The 21326-nt window shown below is 37.3% G+C and overlaps 1 protein-coding gene across 6 annotated transcripts; it reads right to left on the bottom strand.

Annotated features, from left to right (window-relative positions):
* Positions 1–3291: 3291 nt before the first annotated feature.
* LOC147637127 (uncharacterized) lies at positions 3292–4722 on the bottom strand. 6 transcript variants are annotated; one of them, XM_086800733.1, is made up of 3 exons: positions 4511–4722; positions 4299–4394; positions 3292–4173 (listed from the first exon to the last, which is right to left on the bottom strand). In XM_086800733.1, exons 1-3 carry the CDS (start codon positions 4578–4580, stop codon positions 3875–3877), a joined length of 465 nt encoding a protein of 154 aa, XP_086656859.1. In that variant the 5' UTR covers positions 4581–4722; the 3' UTR covers positions 3292–3874. The 6 variants fall into 6 exon arrangements, with proteins under 6 accessions (XP_086656859.1, XP_086656857.1, XP_086656858.1 ...); XM_086800731.1 differs by having other exon boundaries at positions 3292–4197; XM_086800732.1 differs by having other exon boundaries at positions 4508–4722.
* Between the last annotated feature and the right edge of the window lie 16604 nt (positions 4723–21326).

Genomic DNA, 21326 nt, shown 5'->3' on the forward strand with positions numbered 1-21326 from the left:
TAACTTGTCGAGCCACTAATAACCTCATTGACAATATCCTTATATCATGGTTGTTGAGCCACTAATCCTCCTCATTGACAATATCATTATAACCTAATGGTTATAAGGGTACCCACGACTAGTGGAAAAGTGTACGACTTTCTCTTTGAAGGTGTACCTACATGGAATGGCCACACATTTGGGGTTGAAGTGTTCATTTTGACAGTAGACTTGTTGTAGACTTAGATATCCTTGTATAGCCTCATATACCTTTCTTCATGAGCTCATCATTTAGAGCGGAATAGCTTTGTCCTGGGTGGTGATTATTTTGATGCTCTACAAAGAAAGGAATTGTGCACAATGACGAGACAACCATGTAACCTTGCATTATTATGATAACTTTTTTTATTTGTGTTATGATTGTAAATACCTTAAGGGGGATGCAATGGATCTTGAGCATCTCATTTAATTAGTCATATAGGCATACACACATGGAATGAGTACATTCATAAATAAGGAATGGCAGAATGGCAATGATCATAAATAAGGAATGGCAGAATGGCAATGATCATAAATAAGGAATGGCAGAATGGCAGAATGGCAATGATCATGGATCCACTCAATGGCTATGTTAAAATGATACCTACGAGACTGAATGGTGCCATGATGATCAAGGGATTCCTTGGCATGTTGAGTATAAATAAATCGAAATGTCCACTTTTACTCCATTACAAGTAGCAAAGTAACCAAAATGTAGTTATTTTGTAGGGGGAATTTCAACATGGCAAGAAATTTTGAGAAAGGGTCTTGTAAATATACTTACAGATATGTACAACAATCCAAAGGACATGGTACTAAAAATGTATGTATATGTAGAGATGGGAAACCTCTCTCAAGTGGCTTGTGCTATGGGTAGACACATAGTTTGTGTGGAGATAGAAATTTTGTAGGGGGACTTCAACATGGCAAGAAATTTTGAGAAAGGGTCTTGCAAATATACTTGCAGATATGTACAACAATCCAAAGGACATGGTACTAAAAATGTATGTACATGCAGAGACGGGCAACCTCTCTCAAGTGGCTTGTGCTATGGGTAGACACATAATTATTTTATAGGGGGACTTCAACATGGCAAGAAATTTTGAGAAAGAGTCTTGCAAATATACTTGCAGATATGTGCAACAATCCAAAGGACATGGTACTAAAAATGTATGTAAAAATTTTGACGAGAGAGAGAGAGAGAGAGAGAGAGAGAGAGAGAGAGAGAGAGAGAGAGAGAGAGAGAGAGAGAGAGAGAGAGAGAGAGAGAGAGAGAGAGAGAGAGAGAGAGAGGGATGTAAAAATAAAAATACAAAGCAAAGCATGCAAACTCACAAATGATGCTTACAATGAGAAAACTAAACAAATTAAATTAAAAAAACATCATGCTTCCTTTCCTCTAGGACTCCCAAGTGCTCACAAACACAATTTATAAATAGATAATCAATCAAAACATAAATCTTCTCACTTTTTCACATTTCTCTTCTCAACCACAAATTATCACAGAATAATGGCTAAGGGAAAAGGGACTTGCAATAGGAAGCTGAGACTCCAAAGGGAGTGTGGAAGGAGCTTGACTGACTCCCCCCATTAAAAAAAATCAATGACCAGTTAAATATATTTGATCAATAAAACAAAATAATTCAATTAATTAAATGAAATAGTTCAAAAACTTCGTGTAAAAAAATAAAAAGTTTTCGAAACTTATTTTGATTTAGAAAAGATCTTTGGTAAACTATGAAAGAAAAGAGGTTTGTTAAAAGTGAAATTATGGTTTCACATGTAGAGTTCATGTGCAAGATCATGTATTAGCTCAATGACTTGATATGTTTTTGTTTAGGCAGTTGATTCCATATATTGAACATAGATTTAACTTGATGTAAGTCTTGTTATAGTGATTACTGGTAGCCTTGATCTTTCGATCCTTGTCAATAAACTTAAGCATATTGTTTCAACCAATATTCATGGCCATGTTTCAACCCCTTAAAACTTAAACTCATCATTTATGGCCATGTGAGACTCGTCGATGTGATCAGGAAATTATATTTCATGGGAGGTCGCTAAAGTGCCTTCTCAGTGGAAGGGAGGTTTGGCTAGAGTTTAGACTTTATCCAAGACACGGTCCCATCCCTTTATACTATCAAAATATTCAAATCTTCAACAAATATTTATGGCCATGTGTCTACTCCTTCGAAATATTCAAATCTTTAACCAATATTTATGGCCATGTGTCTACTCCTTCGAAATATTCAAATCTTCAGCCAATATTTATGGCCATGTGTCTATCCCTTCTTCAAACTCAATGATTCGATTGATGACAAGGCCTTGATTTCATGATCTTTACCTTAAACATGTTCGTGTAACATCAAAGAGAATAGTTAAAGTGTAAGGAGAGATTTCTCACCCTAAATTGCTCCCAAGCCTACTAATATGCCATCTCTTTTTCTCTTACTAGTAAAAACTTGTTCTTATTTCAAAAACACAAAATTCCCAAGGTTGCAATGTACTTGAAAATGCTTTTCTCCAATCATAATAAATAACCCTTATTAGCAGCACATCTATGCCTTTACTACGTCATTTTCTATAGTGGAACTATCACGATCATAGCAAGTAGATGATGGTTTTCATTATTATGAGTTCTAAAATAAGAGGCTAGATTGTTTATATTATTGGAGATCAATTTGCAAAAAAGCATCAAGAAACAAGTTCAACATTGTACACTTCACCTTTTAAAGTTTGTGCCTTCACTTTACAATTCGTAAAGTTTGTATTATTATTTTTTAAATATGTGCATATTGGTTTGATTGATGCTGAATAGATAACTATATCCCATGCATCCACAATGTGCTCTTGTGCCTCATGTGAAGACAAGACCGCGTCAAGTTGGGTTATCTTGTGATGTATTGATAATCTTACTAGCCCACTCAAATCTATTTTCTAAAATTGATGCAACCATTCACCAAGCATTCATTTTGTCACTTAAAAGCTCTAGTTTTTTACATCTTTGAGAAATTTCTAAATGCTCATAAATAAACACCAGCATATATACTTGTATCATTCATCAAAGCACACCATATTCAGGTCATTGGACTTTGCTTCACTAGCCAAAATAATCTTATGAATTAATTCTTAACATGGGTTCTAGTTAACACTTTACCTCTTTTTCATTAACATTGAATATTCTCCTCTAGAGGAATACGCTACTATTAAGTGGAGGATTTGTCTCAGTGTGATGTTGTGATGAATTGTGTCTACATGTACGTAGAACATAGAGAGGATAACCTAAATTTTTCTTGCTAAATCAATCCTACATAAGTACTAGTTTCTCCCACTTAAGATAGGATCTTACAATGACATAAAATTTTTTCTTCATACAAACTCTAGTGGTAAATACTAGTTCACCCACTTAAGGTAGGATCTTACAATGACATAAAAAGTTGGTTCATACAAACTCTAGTGTACCTCTTCAGGCATTCTTTCGAGAGAAAGGAGCACAATAAAGTTGTAAAGGGTGTTGAATTTTTCATCTCTACAAAAGTATGAATGACATGCTATACAAGTGTGAGATCAAAAACCAAACAATGGAAGATAATTATGTGGGAGCAAGAGCTCAACACACTGTGACTACTATTATTGCATTGCAATAATAGAAGCTCAAAGGGAGAGCATATAAGAGAGGGATGTAGTTCCATTGGGAAGAAGAGGAAAAATCTCTAAGAGTGAGCACATATGAGAGAGAGAGAGAGAGAGAGAGAGAGAGAGAGAGAGAGAGAGAGAGAGAGAGCTCCATTGGAAGAAGAGGAAGAAACTCTCTACTAGTAGTAAGCAAGGAGGCTTCAACACAAAGAGACCTTGATTAGTAACCCCCTAGGATGTAAGAGATGGTTGCATCCGCCTGGTGTCTTTGTAGGAGCTCATCGGCAGGATGCCTTTCCTCCTCCTCCTCCTCCTCCTCCTCCTCCTCCTCCTCCTGCCGCCGCCCTTCTACCTCAATTCTGTCCAGCTCGTTTTTCCCAAATTGTGGGCTGTCAAGAAATTCTCTTTCCAATTGTGGGCTGTCTCGAATCTCCCTCTCTAGATCATGAAGAGCCTCCAACAGCTCTGCGCCGTCCTCTGCTTGTGGAACTCTCCTCAATCCTTTCCAATAGAGGGACCCTGAATTGCCAAAACCAGGACTGCCTGACCGATTAAATAAGGCAGCTAAACGTTAAGATGGAAATCAAATGGTTTAAGCACCGGATTAATGATCCGTTGAAGTAATTTGCATATCGATGGTTTACCTGCGGCGTCGGCAAGGGATCCACGTTGGCCGGTGTTGTGTAGAGGAAGGGAAGGTTGTCTGATTTGCAGGAGGCCAAGCTTGCTGGCTGCACATTCTGATCATCAGGAGAAAGCATGATCAGCACACAGCAATTGGAAAGAGAACGATATTGAAAACAATTGTGGGTGTGTGTGTGTGAGAGAGAGAGACAGTGAGAGAGAGCGTCACCACTGCTAGAGAGAGAAACAAGAGCCAGAGTGGAGAGCATTATCATAAGGAGAGCAGGTGCCGGGACGCCCATTGCTGCCGTAGAGTGAGGAGAGTGAGGAGAGAGAGAGAGAGAGAGCACACACAGGGTTTTCTTCTGCTCTGCTCTCTCTCTCGTGCCAGCAAGCAGGCTTTTCTTCCTTTTTGGAAATAACAGGCTGGATGTCCCTTAAACAAAGTCGCCCTCTCAACTCGTCAATGACATGCCTTCTGTATATATAGAATCTTGGCTTCCCAACAAAAGAAAAAAAGCCTGCTTCTTTGTCATGGGCAAAGTAGGCCCCCCCTTTCCCAAGTCCCAATACTTTCTACCTTTTTCTAACCTATCCTATGAACCCATCTTAGGCCACTGTCATGTGCACCCCATCTAGGCTTGATTTTTGTGGGTTTCGTGACATATAGCAAGGTTTTTTTTTGTATTTTAGTGTAATTTTTGATGGGTATTTTAAAAGTTTGCAAGTATTTTACGGCCAAAATATTAAAAAATAGTTTCTTTTTTGTATTTGTGTGATATTTTTGATGGGTACTTTAAAAATTTGCAAGTATTTTACGGCCAAAATGCTCAAAAACGGGCGTCACGCGCGTTAAAAAGTAACTATGACCCATCTCTTAAGCTAACAAATTTATGTCATGTACCCTCCTTACCTTGAGAACCCCATCCTAAGCCAATGAATTTTTGTAATGTACCCTCCTTAGCCTAAATACCCATCCTTTATTGTAGCCTCCCTACACTAGATACACCTTAGGCCTTTTCTCTATACCACTCCTTTAGTGCACCTTTTGTGATCTCTTCCCAAGTCAATACATTCTACCCAAGATATCCTCCTTTTGCCCATAAAATTATCGTTTTCACACAAATGCATTTACCATTCCTTGCCATTTTCCTCATAAATTTATCCATCCTTAACTCCTTTCCACAATATTCTTTAGATTTGCACCACTCACGAGTCACTACCCATCAACACCGCTCCTCACCACTCTCCATCATCCATGTAGGACACCCCATGTAGGAGCCTTACTCGTCACTCGTTTCTAGCTCACTACCTAGGACATTAAGATAATCTCCTTTCGGTTGAGCACTTCAATTCAAAACTCAAAATGGTGTTGGACACCTCAAAATTGTTGCAAGCCACAGTCAAAACAGTTGTGGTGGTTAATAATCAATTTATTCTTTACTGTGGTGTATGACAAGCTAGAATATTACTCCAACACACCACATTGGTGTATGATAAGCTAGAATATTACTCCAACACACCACATTGGCAAAAAGCAAATTTAAATGAAACCTCTGTGAATTGTTTTCCAAAAAAGAAACATATAAAAGAAACTTCAGTTGATCTAACCTACATCATGCTACACAACACCAAAGAACATGGCACTTTACTACCATAAAAGCCAAAACAGTATCCCATCAACTTTCCACTAATGTACTTTTTTCATAAGCCATTTCACCTTTTTATAATTCCATGTTGCTTAGATACTCTTTAGCATGGATCTTGTCTAATAAAAGAGTATCCTTTTGCATAGCGTGAACTCCAAAATATTGGTAAATTTTTAATGAAAGAGACATTAAGAAAATATAGCTAATAAGTATTTGTAGTTCCAAATTAGGAGCTAAAGTCAAACATATCCACCATAAATCTTCATGGACCCAATTATCATGCCCTTCTCATCATCATTCACCGTTGTGATGGAAGCACTTATACTCACCCCATGAGGTACTCATAGCTCCCTTCTCCTTGCTTCAATGGCGTGCCATTCATTATAGCTTTGTGGTCTTCAATCTTTTCAATACCAACCACCTTAATCTTTCATTTGAGTACTCAATGCTCATGACCTCTACCCACATATCTCAATTTCCTCTTGACATGCGTGAAAAACGGACTTCCGTTTCTTTTTTCCTCATGATGTATACACCAAACTTGTTTCATCATTTTTTACAAACTACGAGTTATCATAATTAGTTCTTGCCTTTTCACTTTCCACTAGTACCATATAACACTTTCTCTATTTTATAAAATATTATAAGTATATGAGATTAATTAGTAGTCATTATATTGATAAGCTTCTTGATGTTTAATTATGAGAGTTAGTGGGACATTTGTGAAATTTGATCTTCTAAGCTTATAAATGAAAGTGGCTCGATATGAGAACATTAGTTTAGTGCATGATAACAAATACACTTGAAAAGTTTATATGTTTAAAGATTAACACTAGGCTTATAAAGAAAAATCCACTTTTGTGGCTTTTAGAGACTTTTGTAATGCGTATTGTTTCAAAGAAATTCCTAGTAGGGGAATATTCTCAACACAAGATATTAGTTTTTTTTAAAATAAAGTTCCAAAAAAGTTTTAAAAATATAGTCTTCCATGGTCATTATTTAGGCACTTTTTGTTTTAAAAAATGTCAAAATTTTGAAAAATACATTTTAAAAAACTTTAATATTGTAGGTACATGATTTGTTTTTTAAAAACTTTTACCATTGGTAGATGCATGCTAACCTAGCACTCTCAAAGGAGATTTATAGAATTTATGGTAGATGCATAACCTAGCACTCGCAAGTAGATTTATGGAATTTTAAGCTGATTTTCCTTTCCATTTTTTAAAATCCAAAAATCAACCTTAAGCCACTTTTGTAACTTAATTTTAAGACTAGTGTTAATTACAATTATTTTCACCCATATGTAAGGCACTTTTATGGCTCAATTTCAAGTAGTGTATAATTACAATTATTTCCACCCATATGTAACACCTTTTGATTGTAAAAATTCAACCCAAAAAGAGTGATTCTTTTCCTAATTAAGTTTTTTTTTGATAAATAGACAATCAATGTGGAGTCAATGAAATGCTAAAAACCAAGGTTAAATTATAAAAAAAATCATGTTTAGTTCACGCTTTTGATAAAAATAGAGATCATTACATTAGTTTGATCTTCTAGGATAAAATTTTCAATGAAAGTTGCTTAATATGTAAACATTAGTGCACCTCCCATGATAACAAATACACTTAAAAAGTATAACTTTTTAAGGATTAACACTAGTCCTATAAGAAAAGGTTACTTTGTGGATTTTAGAGAATTTTATTAAAAAAAACTTGAAAAGATTAATTTTTTAAGGATTAACACTAGTCTTGTTAAAAAAGGCTACTTTTGTGGATTTTAGAGACTTTTGTTAAAAAACCATATCTCTTAATGTATATTTCTTTTAAAAATAAATTCCTTGTAAAGAAAAAAATATCAATTTCTAATTTTTCTTGAAATATAATCTTTCCATGCTCATCATTTAGGCAATTTTTGTTAAAAAATGTTCAAATTTCTAAACTTTTCCTTGAAAATGTATTAATATTTTTTGAAGCATACTATAAATGTAATACATTTTTTTTAAAACTATAATTAGTCCATTTGGGTGTACCTTATAAAAATGCACTTTTTAATACATGTCTCCCTTAAAATAAAGCTATTATTACAATAATTTTATGCCATTTTTAATAACTTTAAAAATCATAAATTCACTAGTACACTATTTTTTAAATCCAAAACTTTTACCATTGGTAGATGCATGATAATCCATCACTCTCAACTATATTTATGGAATTTTAAGTTTATTTTCAAAAAAATTTAAAAGCAACCTTAAGCCACTTTAGTGGCTTAATTTCAAGACTAGTGTTAATTATAAATATTTCCACCCATATGTACAGCCTTTTGGTTATAAAAATTTAACCAAAAGAGAGTGTTTTTAAATGATTAAAGATCATTGATTTTTAAACAATTAAAGGTTATTGATCTTTTACCCTAGTTAAGTTTTTTTATAAATAACCAACCAATGTGGAGTCAACAATATGCTAAAAACCAAGGTTAAGTGATCATGTTTACTTCACATCTTTGATAAAAAATGAAAGGTAGAGATTATTAAATTAAATTTTTGTTTAGTTTAATATAATTTAGCTTCTCACATAAAAGTAGCAAGAATGCTATGACTTTGATGTCAGTGAATTGGCAAAATAGAGCTATAGAAGTGTCATGAGAATGTATTTTAAGCTCTCGTAAAAAGTATTGTTCTACTCTCTTAGATCATTCGGGGATGCCTTTGTGTCATGCCAAAATATGTTAATATCATGGGTGATGCCATCATAAATATTAATACATTTGGTGCACATTGATGTATGCTTGTGGCTTCCTATGTTTGTTGTTACAGTTAGTTTGTATGGCATGGTGATTCCTAGAGTACTTATGCCTGATGTATGTGGTGATGGTTTGTATGCCTATTGATTAATTGTTTATTACCAATATATTGTTGGATATTTTATAGGTGAAGAGGATTGGAAGATTGAGGAGAAAGCGCATAATTTTTTTTAAAGACATTGATAATTTTTGGACAAGCTTGTATATATGTGCTAGCTTATACACATCCATTTATTTATTTCTACAAGCTTAGACTTGAAGCATAGACTTACAAATATTTATTTTGTAAACCTTAAAAGCTTTCCCCTAGCCCTAAGTAATTTAATATTTAAGATCTCTCTATTTTGGGTGAAGAGAGAGCACCATGTAAGAAAAAGCATAACTTTAATATTTTTGGAAGCTATGGCACAGACAATTGAATGCTTAAAATACTCATGTTGTGTGGGGAATAGGCCGCACATGTGAGGGGAGAAAATTGCACCCAATGTTTGTGTCATGCAAGAGTTAAGTATTTTCATGTGCTAATTTTTAAAGCTTGGTTTATGTTGAATTTATTTCAAGCAAAAGCGTAAGTTGAATGATGGTTGAATAATTATTCTACTTGAGGAATTATTTTCATAAATTCCTAGATGGGGATCCTTATTCCAGTGGTACCAGAGCATAGGCTAGATAAATTTGAAAAAGATTGAAAAGGAAAAAATTGAAGGCTAAAGGCAAAGGTTGAAGGCTAGAGGTATTTGTGACGAAAGGGCAATGGAAGGTGAGAAAGGATATATAAGTCTTTTACTTGAAGCAAGAGATAGGAGATGCATCATCTGAAGCCTTGACATCAGCCATCAAGAGTGCCCAACCAGCACTAACTAGAGTCCTAGTTAAGGACATGAGCATGGACAAGTTGGTAGAAAATCTGCTAAACTGTCTAGACTAGCAATGGCAAGGACAACCCCCAAGGGTACTTCAAGGCTAACCCCAACCAACATCTCAAGTAGGTCACACCCACATCTATTCCCATGAAGAGATATGATTTGGTGTGTAATTTAACGTCCATTACTAAGGCCTAGACAATAATAGTTTTGTACTCATTTGCTAGTGCCATGGGAACCATGATATAACTCATTATTGGTACTAAGGAAACCTAAGAGGGTGGAATCTAGATTCACGACAAATGCTCCCCATGTGGAAAGACCCTTGCCAACCCCACTAGCCACTTCTCCAATAGGCACAAGCTCCAGTGCCTACATATAGACCGCCCCAATTTCCATATCCACCTTGTTGAGATATTGAGCTCAACTAATGTTATGGACATTGATGACCCACCTGGGTGGCTTCCACACTTATGCCACTAACATGGTTGGTGAGATTATGGTGATATGCTGCTAGTGGATGACAGGTTGTGTGACAACCATATTTGGATTACTAGAGTAGTTATAGCACTAGCTCATATTTCATACTATGAATACTATGAATGTATGTTACATAGTACTTTCCCCTATAGTATATACTCTTATCTCTTTACTTTTATGGTTATAGAGAAAAGAAGAAGATAGAAGACTCTTTAGGCATCCATCTCTCTCTTGTGTCTTGATCTCTCTTATGTGTCTGTTTGCTTGTAAAGAAACTCAAGCTCTCCCTCTCCCCCATATCTCTTTACGGTATCAGAGCTCCAGTTTGTGTGAGAGCTAAAGAGTCAAGAAAGAGGCACAAACAAATCAAGCAAGGAAGCAGTACATGGGTAAAGGTATTTTGATCTCTTTCCTTCTATGATTTTGGAGCAACACCTTTAGTGGTTGTGAGAGCTGCAGCCAGATAGGGAAAACGTTATCTCAGATTGAGGCATCCTCTTGGGTGAAGGAAGAAGACCATATTATGTGTAGTTAACTATGCTAACTATTTTTTGACATGTTTCGACATAATTCGGATATGTTTTGGGCCGCCCCATTTTAGCTCTGTAAGTTTTTTTCACCAAGGACTATGAAAGCATCAATTTTGACTCTGTACGCCCAATTTTTGGTTGGTGCAAAGTTGCAACATAAATTTGGTTATAGAATAGTATGTGCAGAGAATCTCATGGTTACAGGTGTTGATGGATATATATTTATGTGATTGGTTTATAAACAATGGCATTATAAGAGTTTTATAGTACCGTTGTTGAAGATTGCAGTTTTGCTGCAAGTGCAAAAGTTTTTTTGCAAGCAAGATTGTTTCGTAAGTTATGCAAGTAAATATGTCTGATAGCTTATTACATATTATAAGGAAGAAGATGTATAAGAATAACTTCTAAGCATGGAAGTTCAAGATAACCAATTTTCTTATGGGAAAAGGATATTAGTAGTTCATTATAGGTGATGAAAAGAAGAAAAATAGATTAGTGAAGAAGTATGCAACCCTCAACAAGTGTAGGCATATAAAGCATGGCATGAAAGAGCTAGAAAGGTGTTAAAGAAAATCCCACACCTCAGCAAGTGCAGGTATATAAAGCATGGCATGAAAGAGCCAAAAAGGTGCTATATTGGTTGTCTATGAGTGTGATAGATTGTATGATTGTGCATATACAAGAAACACAAACACCTAAGGAGACTTGGGACACCTTGGTGAAGATGTATACCCAAGCTTGAAAGATGCAGCTAAAGCAGGATTTGCATAATGTGAGCAGAGAGAAGTTGAATATAAATGATTACTCAATGAGGCTAAAGGGCTTGCAGATGCCCTTTCTTCTATTGGATCACCAATATATGATAATGATATGGTTTCAATGACCTTAAATTACTTTGGCAAGGAATATGATAATTTTTAGTCCTCCATGGGAGCTTAAGAGAACTTTTCTAATTTTTAGGAATTGCTTTCTCTTCTCATCCATGAGGAGATGAATATTGGGAAAGGTTCATCCTCTAGAAATTCAAATGAGCAAGCCTTCTACTCAGATATAGGTAGAGGTAGAGGAAGATCATCATCTAGAGGCCGAGATGAAGGCCGATTTAGAAACTGAATTCATGTGGGTAACAGTAACAATAGTAATCAAATGTACAAACAAGTGGAAGAGGCCACTGTAGAGGCAGGGGGCTGGAGAGACCAAGGTGGTTGACAAATAAATAAAAATGAAAATAACATAGAGTGCTATTGTTATAGGACCTTTTCTCCAAGTACAAGATTTCAAAAAAAAAAATATAACTCTTTTAAATAAGTTAACTACAAGTTAATACATCAACCTTAGAAGAAGAATTAAATGAGAAACTCAAACGAAAAAATATTTATCAACACAAGACAAAAGCATTAGGTCCAATGTACCCCCCCATATGTATGCGTATTTCTATGATTTATTAAGCTATGAAGTAATTTGATACAATCAATACATCTTCTCTTCAAAGGAGAAAAGAGAACATGAAAAGAAAAGAGAGCTTCATCCAAGGAATTCATCCAAGGAACCTGCAATTCTTACAAGCCATGTTTAATATACACATATATATATATATCTCACACTCACACAAACACACACACACACACTCATGAAATAATTAAAACATATAAGGAAAACAATAAGAGAAACTGATACTCCCTATAGATGTTTACCTGTCTCAGCCTGTCTCCTGGCTCCCTATATGTAGGTATAGGCCTGCATCTTGCAGTCGTTGTAACTCTCTCATTTTTTTCCTAGAATATAATCAAGTTGGTACTTAAAATTATGGGAATAGGCCTGGTCTACAACTCGGCATGGGTTGTTTCACTAAATTTATTGAATTCGGCTGTATGCAAAAGCTGACCTACTTTTGGGGATCTCTATCATAAGATGTTATTTTCTCACAAATTTATTTTCTTTATATTTTTCTAATTGTTTAGAGATATTCATATACTCTCATCTCTAACTCTAATTTTATTGAATAAATATAATTAAATTCTCAAGAAAGATAACTAAATTCTCAAGAAAGTTCACTCACATAATAGCTATTACTATGGCAAAACAGGGCACAAGGAAAATCATACTGATACCAAAAGTGGAAAGTTACAACAAGGTAAACTATGCATTATCAAGTAAATAGGGTGATGAGACAAAAGTGAGCAATTGTTTGTGATACAACGCATGCTCAGTTCCACAATAGGAGATATGTTAGGATCACGAGATATTTGGTATGTAGGTTCTAGTGCCTCTAACCACATGACCAATCATGGTGAGTTGTTTAAAGATATGTAAAAAATGAAAAAACTAAGTTATGTAAAAATAGGTGATAATAATGCACACCCCATTGTGCATGTGGGTAAAGTGCCATTGTCTAGGATGGTAAAATAAAGTACTTGGTAAATGTACTTTATGTTCCAAACATTACAAAGAATCTTATTTCTATTGGATAGATGGCTAAGCATGGTCTACAAGTGAGGTTCAATTCTTAAGGGTGTTTTATGAAAGACTTCAAAAATCAATGCCGCTTGGTTGCAAAAGATAATAGAAATGGCAGGATGTTTGCTTTGGATTATTATCATGCGTGAGAGGTGAAACAAACCATGTTTGTGCATGATGAGACAAGTGTCATTATAGATATTATGTTGAGATTCAAGCTCGATGTCAGTTTGTGTCAGTTGCACTATGTGCTGGCATGTTAGGTAGTAACATGTGTGAGACATAAATGACCGCGTCCAGCTGGTTATAGTGTGTGGACATTAGCTAGGGTTAGCAGTATATGGACACAACACATAGTGTGTGTTGTAGATTATGGATTATGGCTTTATGTATTGTGTGAGTAGGGAGATGGCTTCCCTCTATGGTTAGGGTTTGCAATATATATTAGGGTTTGCTCCTGTGTGTGTGTCTCCTCTCCCTCTACTTGTTTTTCATCATGGTATCAGAGCCTGGTGCTCTCTATTAGGGTTTTTCAACATGAAGAGGGAGAAGAAGCTATGAAGAAATGCTGTGAAGCTTGGAGCACACAAATACTCAACAAATCTGAGAGCTAAGGACCATGGGTAAGCAAAGCTAAACACCCTTGAGCGGATTGCAGGTGATTCAAGCACAAACAAGACAAATCAGGGTTGCCCAAAGCAAAAGAAAATTCTGGTTTTTTGCAAGCTTTCCATTGGAGCTTGAAAGCAGTGATGTATTGTGAAAATGGGTGCAATCTGGCAGCAAAAATGGAACATGTATGTGACAAGGATTAATGTATTGGAAACTCATGTGCAAGCCCTACATTGAATTTGGAGCAAAGTTGATGCATTTATGTGAGAGGAAAATCATTGGTTTGAAGCCTTTACAAAAACAAAGAAATGATGCTCATTGTGGATGAAATTAAAGCTAGTTTTTTGTAAAAATTACTTAATTGATGGATTGAGTACATGCCTAGGAGGTTGGGAACCCATATCTATCTTCAAATACCTTTATAAGCTCACCAATTCACCCCAGGAGCAGGCGGTGTAGCCTATAGGGAAGGAACAAAGCAACTTTCTCACCAATTTGAAAAGTGGAGGCCAAATTCTACTTGTGTGATTGATTAAACCCAAAACTTGCTTAGCAATTGTGTGATACACATACTTGAGGAGGTTGCTATATGATTGGTTGAAGCAATTATGCATTATGGAGCTGATTATGAGCTGATTAAATAGGCTATCTACTATGATTAGTGAAACAGAGGGTGATTAATCAGCTAATTACTCTCTCATCTTAAATAATTGGTCTAATTCCTCTTACATGGAGTTAGTAGACATCAATGCTAAGCTAATGAATGCCCGGTCTCTCAATTTGGACAAGAATCAAAGGAATTAGAGCAATTTTACTGGTCTTTTTTGGTTTTACTGGTTTTTCTCAAAACAGAGAAGGGGATTTGACAAATTTGGTATGTACGCACCTTGTTTGGTGTTGATATGCAACATTGAGCTTGTTTAGGTGTTAGTGCAAGTTATACACACTTGATTGAACCACTACATTGCAATTTGAAGCCTTGAAAAGCGTGCCAAAACAAGGTACCTTGGACTGTCTTGGACTGTGTATGCCAGTTCATTTTGGATGCAATCAGTTTGATTTTCTACATCAAAAGTGAAGTTTGTTGAGTACTTTGGAGTATTTGGAACACTTATTAAAGTGTGGTTGAGCTAAGGAAGGCTCGTTTACAGATTTGGACATGTGCGAAAGGTGCATTTCATTTGCATTGGGTGAAAAGTTGGATAGGAAGAACTTCCAAGCATGGAAGTACAGGATTAACAGCTTTCTGAAGGGAAAAGGTTTTTGGAACCTTGTTATACGGGTGCGGAGCCAGAGCCGGAACTAACCTGATAACCTACACAGTAACAAGTTGTAGCTCATAAGCAATGGTCAGGAAAGAGCATACAAAGTTTTGCATTACCTGTCTATATGTATCTTGGATGCTATACTCATACATATACATGATGTTGAGAATCCCAAGGATGCATGGGATACATTGGTAAAGCTGTTTTGATACAGACACTAGTGCTTGCAAGTCTCAGTTGTTGAGACAACAGATTTATAATGTGAAACAAAAAGGAAGGAGCATCCATGATTATGTACAAGAGATAAAGAAGTATGCAGATGCATTGGCAACTATCAATGCCCCCATGCCTGATGATGATTTGGTAGACATTACCTTGCATGGTCTTGGCAAGGAGTACAAATCTTTTGATACATCTATCTCGATTCGGAGTACAGGTTTACCATATTTTGATGAGTTGGTTTCACTCTTGCTTGTTGAGGAAATCAAACTCAGTGACTCTTTTCATGATGCATCTACTAGCCATGATGATAATGGCAGAAATCAGGCTTTCTATTCACAAAGGGGATTTAGAGGCAGGGGGAGATTTGCATCACATGGTCATGGATGGCAGGATGTGTCACCACAACAGAATTTTCAACCTACATATGGTGCCAGAGGTGGTCGTGTGGATATACACCTCAGAGAGGCACAGGTAATCCTCGTGGTAGAGGACGTTTGGCAAGACCAACAAACATCTATGCAAAATGTGGAATGCCATTACTCTAGGAAATTTGGTCATATGGCACGTGATTGTTTTCGCAAACAACATGATTTGAGAGGGGTAGAGCACAACATGGTGGACATTATGCACAACATGATGGAAATTATGCAAGTGGTGGAAATTATGCATCAAGCAGTAATGATGGCATTGCAAATCACTTGTTTGCCATGAAACATGTTGTGGGATCTATGATGATGACAAATGGTGAAAGTGATGACACTTAGTATATGGACTCTGGAGCATCAAACCATATGACTTGTCATGGCGAATGGTTTGAACATATGAAGCCTATGGATGTGAAGGGCTATGTGGAGACAGGAGATGATACCCAACATGCTATCACACATGTTGGAAGTATACCATTGGTTATGCACAATGGTGAAACAAAGTCTATGGCAGATGTCTTGTATGTGCCTTCTATTACAAAAATTTTGGCCTCAGTTGGTTGGTCAAATGGTCGAACAGGGTTTACAGGTTCGTTTTCAACGAGCATGGTTGCTTCGTTGAGGATTTCAAAAATGGATGTAGAGTCATTTGCCAAAGGCAAGAAAGAAGCAGGTTATTTAAGTTGGATGCTGGGATTCCTAAGTTGAAATCAGCCATGTTCTCAAAAAGTCAAAATGTGGTACATGACATTGACATGTGGCATAAAAGGATTGGACATGTGAACATACAAAGATTAAAGAACATGCAGACAAGAGGCATTGTTAGTGGGCTGCCTAGATTCAAGTATGATGGGAATATGCATGTTTGTGATGCTTGCCAGTTTGGAAAGAAAGCAAGGTTGCTGTTTCCTAAAGAAGGCAACATGAGTAACAGGCCACTTGAGATAGTTCATAGCGATGTATGGGATCTTGCACAAAACCGATCCATTAAAGGTAGCTTGTATTATGTGACATTCATTGATGATTTCAGCAGAATGACTTGGATTTACTTTCTCAGAGAGAAAAGTGAAGTGTTGGAAAAGTTTATGGACTTCAAAGATTTTGTAGAGAAGCAATATGGCTCTTGGATAAAATGTTTGAGAATAGTTGGAGGTGGTGAATACACCTCACATGATTTTGAGAATTTCTTGAGAAAGCATGGCATAAGAAGGCAGTTAACTTGCAGGTACACACCTCAACAAAATGGTGTTGCTGTTGAGAGGAAGAATAGAGTCATTTGTGATGTGGCCAGGGCGATGCTCAATGAAAAGAGCATGCCAGACTATTATTGGGTAGAAGTGTGTGCCACAGCGGTGTATGTACTTAATAAGACACCCACAGAGCCATACATGGAAGTACGTCAGAGATGCGGCTTACAGGTTGTTTTAGGCCAGACATTGGACACCTCAAAGTGTTTGGTTGCATAGCTTATGTACATGTGCCTGATGAGAGAAGGAGAAAGTTGGATCCTAAGGCAGAAAAGTGTGTGTTTGTTTGGTATGCACAGGATCGCAAGACATATAAATGTTACTATCCGCATACTAGGCAAGTGGTTATCCCACGAGATGTGGTGTTTGATGATGAACTTGCTAGTTGGTACAAGGCAAAGGATGAGGGTGTCATGAAAGCCAATAGTGACAAGATATTCAAAAATCTTGTCAGATCATGCTCTTGGTGCTTGTTTTAAGCCATACAAGGCTTTCTTCAACCTGCAAACATGCTCGGGGTGACTCACATCCTCATAACCAGGTGGCTGCAACATATACACCTCTTCTTGCAAATCCCCATGCAAGAATGCATTCTTTACATCCATCTGATGTAAAGACCATTGCTTTGACGCAGCCACTGCTGTTGTGAAGACTGTTGATCTTCACCCAAGCTCTTCTCTTCTATAATCAGCATAGACACCAAATCTGTAAAGTCGGGAATGTTTTCCCGAGTCTGAATAGACGTCTTGAACGCCTTGTATTATGGCCCGAGACCACGTAGACAGACTTCCACCTTATCATCATCATCTACTGACACACCAATAGATGCAAGGGATTCCACAATACCCTTTATCTTCAATGCATAGTCATTCATAGACATGCTCTTTTTCTCCACAGTATGAAGTTCATTCTTCAACTGTATCTTACATGCCTTGGTATTTGTTTCATAGAGTTTTACCAAGGTGTCCCACGCCTCCTTGGGGGACTTGGCATCCTGAATGTGCCCAATCATGGTGTCCTGTATACTAATGGAGAGCCAATACATAACTTTCCCTGCTCCTTGGTTCCAGTCTTTAAACTCTTTCACATCTGCAAGCAGTCGGATTTATGTCCGCGGATTTATGTCCGGTATCTCCGGTGCCTCTTCATGCTCACCTTCTATGTAATCCCAATAGCCCTTTCCCATCAGAAAATTCATCAACCTGAACCTCCAAGCATGGAAGTTGTTCTTATCAAGCTTCTCAGCCACAATTTGCGTTATGCCATCATTTAACATCTTGCCAGACACACATTTTTACCAGAAACAACACTCTGGTTTGTCCTACACAAACTGCTGTATTTTTTGCAGCGGTACTGTAGTACTCTCAAATGTCACAACCAGTGACCTCAATATGCATACATACACCCAATGGCAGTTGTTGACCTCTTTGTAGCACACACTATGTCTGCACAGCCAATCTGTCTTCCTGCAGTTCTTAAAACAGAGTTTTGCAGAGAATCGATGACTTACCCGTAGTGCTCGAAATCGTCTGATTTCTGAAAAACGGAGGTCCATACGCGCCCGAAACTCATTTTCGGCCCGAAAAATGTGGTTCGATAGGACAATATAGTGGCCCTATAGCTTTACTCCCGCAAAGAAATCTCCTCAATCAGAGATTGTTTGTCGGTGCCTCCCGTAGAGCTCCCGACAAGGGTGTAGTCACCAACACAAATAGGGAAGAGTAGTTGAAGCTCTTACCCTCGTATTGCTTCCTGTGGTTCTCTTGCTTGCAGGCTGCAGCTCAGCCCTTAGCACAAACCAGGCTCTGATACCATGAAAAGATGCAGGGGGGAAGAGAGCTTGAGCTCTTGCAAGCACACACACACTCATAAAATCCTAATAGAGAACACACAAGGTGAGAGGCTGAAAATCTTCTTCATCTTCACTCAACACTCAACACACCATATACAAGATAAGAGTACACACAATATGAAAGGTACTCAACCAAATACATACAAGGGTTCTCTATAGTGTGAACCCAACTAAATGAGCTGGCGCTATAACTATGCCAGTCTCTAGAATGGCTGTCACACAGCCTGTCATCCCATTGGTCGCATATCACCCAAGATCTCACCAACCATGCTAGTGGTGTAAGTGTGGGGCCTATCCCCCAGGTGGGTCATCAGTGTCCACCGCCTCACTAGACGAGCTCGATATCTCAACACAAGTTACATGTATTATGTTACATTCATTGATGATCACATTAGAAAAGTGTGGGTTTATTTCATGATGACAAAGAAAAGTGAGGTGTTTGCCGTTTTCCCTTTCACATATTAAAAGCCTTGGTTGAGAAAGAGAAAAGATATGCAAATAAAATGTCCGAGATCAAATGGTGGGGGAGAGTATTTTTCCAATGAGTTTTGTGATTTCTTGAGAAAGTAGGTAATTAAGAGAGAGTCGACATCATGTAGGTACACTCTATAACAAAATGGTGTTATAAAAAGTAAACAAAATAGGCACATTAGAGAAGTGACACATGCCTTGATGTCTTAAATAAATATGCCATATTATTTTTAGGTAGAAGCAGCAACACAATTGTTGTTTATGAACAAGACCCCCAATGTAGCTATTAACTTTGATGTCTAAAAAGAATATGCCGGATCATTTTTGGGCAGAGGCAACAACATTGCTATTTACATTATGACTAGGACCCCCCATTACAATAGTTATTCATGGTATAACACTTGAATACAAGTTTACAGGCATAAAACCAAATGTGTCTCACTTGAAAGTGTTTGGGTGTACTGTATATGTGTATGAAGTGAGAACAAAGCTGGATCATTGGATCCAAAGGTAGAGAATACATCTTCATTGGTTATGCTTTAGAGTAGAAAGGTTATAGATGTTATAACCCTACCACTCGTGAGATGCGAGTAAACAGAGATGTTATCTTTGATGAGATGAGTAGTTGTTATACACCAGTGAAGGCAACAAAATATGCAGATGTAAGAAGTAATGATGTTACCCCACATCCAGAGCAACAAACATAGGTGCTTAGTGGACCTAGAGGGTCCTCTAATAGTGGATCCAATATTAGTTCGTTGGTACAATGCATGAAGTTGAGCTTGAGGGGGATCGAGCTTGAGGGGGATCGAGCTCAACTAGTGCTGTAGACGTTGATGGCCCGCCTCGGTGATAGCTTCTACACTTATGCCACTAGCATGGTTGGTGAGATTATGGTTGATATGATACCTTAGTGGATGACAGGTTGTGTGACAACCATATTTGGATTACTAGAGTATGGAATAGGAATACCATCAACTCATATAGTTGGGTTCACACTATGGACCGACCATTGTATGTTATAGTAGGAGAGTAATTTCCCTTATAGTATGTACTCTTATCTATTTAGTTTTATGGTTGTTGAGAGTACATTCCCCTATAGTATATACTCTTATCTCTTTAGTTTTATGGTTATAGAGAAGAGAAAAAAGAGGCAAATTCAGCCATACATCTCTCTCTTGTCTTGCTCTCTCTTATGTGTGTGTATTTGCTTGCAAGGAACTCTCCCTCTTCCTGTCCCCCGCATTATATTTACACCTTTGGTACTACCTCTCCCCCAAATTCTCTCCCTCTTTTTGCATTCTTTTTACACCTTCGGTACTACCACCCTAGCCAGTTCCTCTAGGAGCCACACCACTACAATAGTATCATCGCGTGTGGTAACCCTACCAGTAGGGACATAAACCCAAGAACAAGAGAGCTATAATTCTGACTAATAAGATCCATATGACCAGAAATATTATGATCCCTATGGGTATCTTAAACATGCTTCATCCATAAACTACACCTCTATGTTTAAAGCCATGGTGTAACAAAGAGTAAGAGGCCTCAACAAAGAGCAAGCGTCAACATATGGTACATAGGCCATTGATGCAATTCTTCCGATGTGCAAAGGCCCACATCGTATTGTAGAGTGCCCTCACAAAGACCTTGCACCAAATCCTTCGAGTGCTCCAAGCACTCCAAGTCCTGTGTCCAACCCTAATGTAATTCCTTATGGAGATATATGCTATAAGTGCATATTTGACCAGGCGTACAAGAATTATCCCAATAGAGTGACAACAATCGCCCTTATGGTAGAATCATCTACTTTCGCTTTAATGAGACTTAACCTATATTAAGCTTATAAGGAAGACTCATTCACACGATCCCTCTTAATAATATCATAAGGCTCCAATGTGCTAAGACTAGGACAACAGAAGCCAACCAAATTCGCCAATAAGGAAAATGCCCAGGCTTCAACTTCAGAAAGCAAGCAACTAAAGATGCAAAGGCGTAAGCCCCAAAGCTATAATAGCCTCTAAAAAGGCCGATAAACTAGAAATAGAGATTCAAAAGAAGTGGGCTCAAAGATCATTCATAAACACAACATGTGATCGATTGTCAAAGGCAATGATGTCGTGACCATTGAAATTGGTTTGGATGAGAGCTCCAAAGCCACCTCCCTTGTGGAGAC

The sequence above is a fragment of the Cibotium barometz genome, chromosome 7 (assembly GCF_041138505.1).
Source record: "Cibotium barometz isolate CiBa-2024 chromosome 7, ASM4113850v1, whole genome shotgun sequence".
Lineage (NCBI taxonomy): Eukaryota > Viridiplantae > Streptophyta > Polypodiopsida > Cyatheales > Cibotiaceae > Cibotium > Cibotium barometz.

Excerpts from the sequence above, each read along its gene's own strand:
- LOC147637127 (XM_086800730.1), bottom strand. The coding sequence starts at position 4,580 with ATGGGCGTCCCGGCACCTGCTCTCCTTATGATAATGCTCTCCACTCTG. Across the intron at positions 4,395-4,507 it reads TGTTTCTCTCTCTAGCAGTG|AATGTGCAGCCAGCAAGCTT; the intron begins GTGACGCTCTCT and ends CCTGATGATCAG. Across the intron at positions 4,198-4,298 it reads ATCCCTTGCCGACGCCGCAG|GCAGTCCTGGTTTTGGCAAT; the intron begins GTAAACCATCGA and ends TTAATCGGTCAG.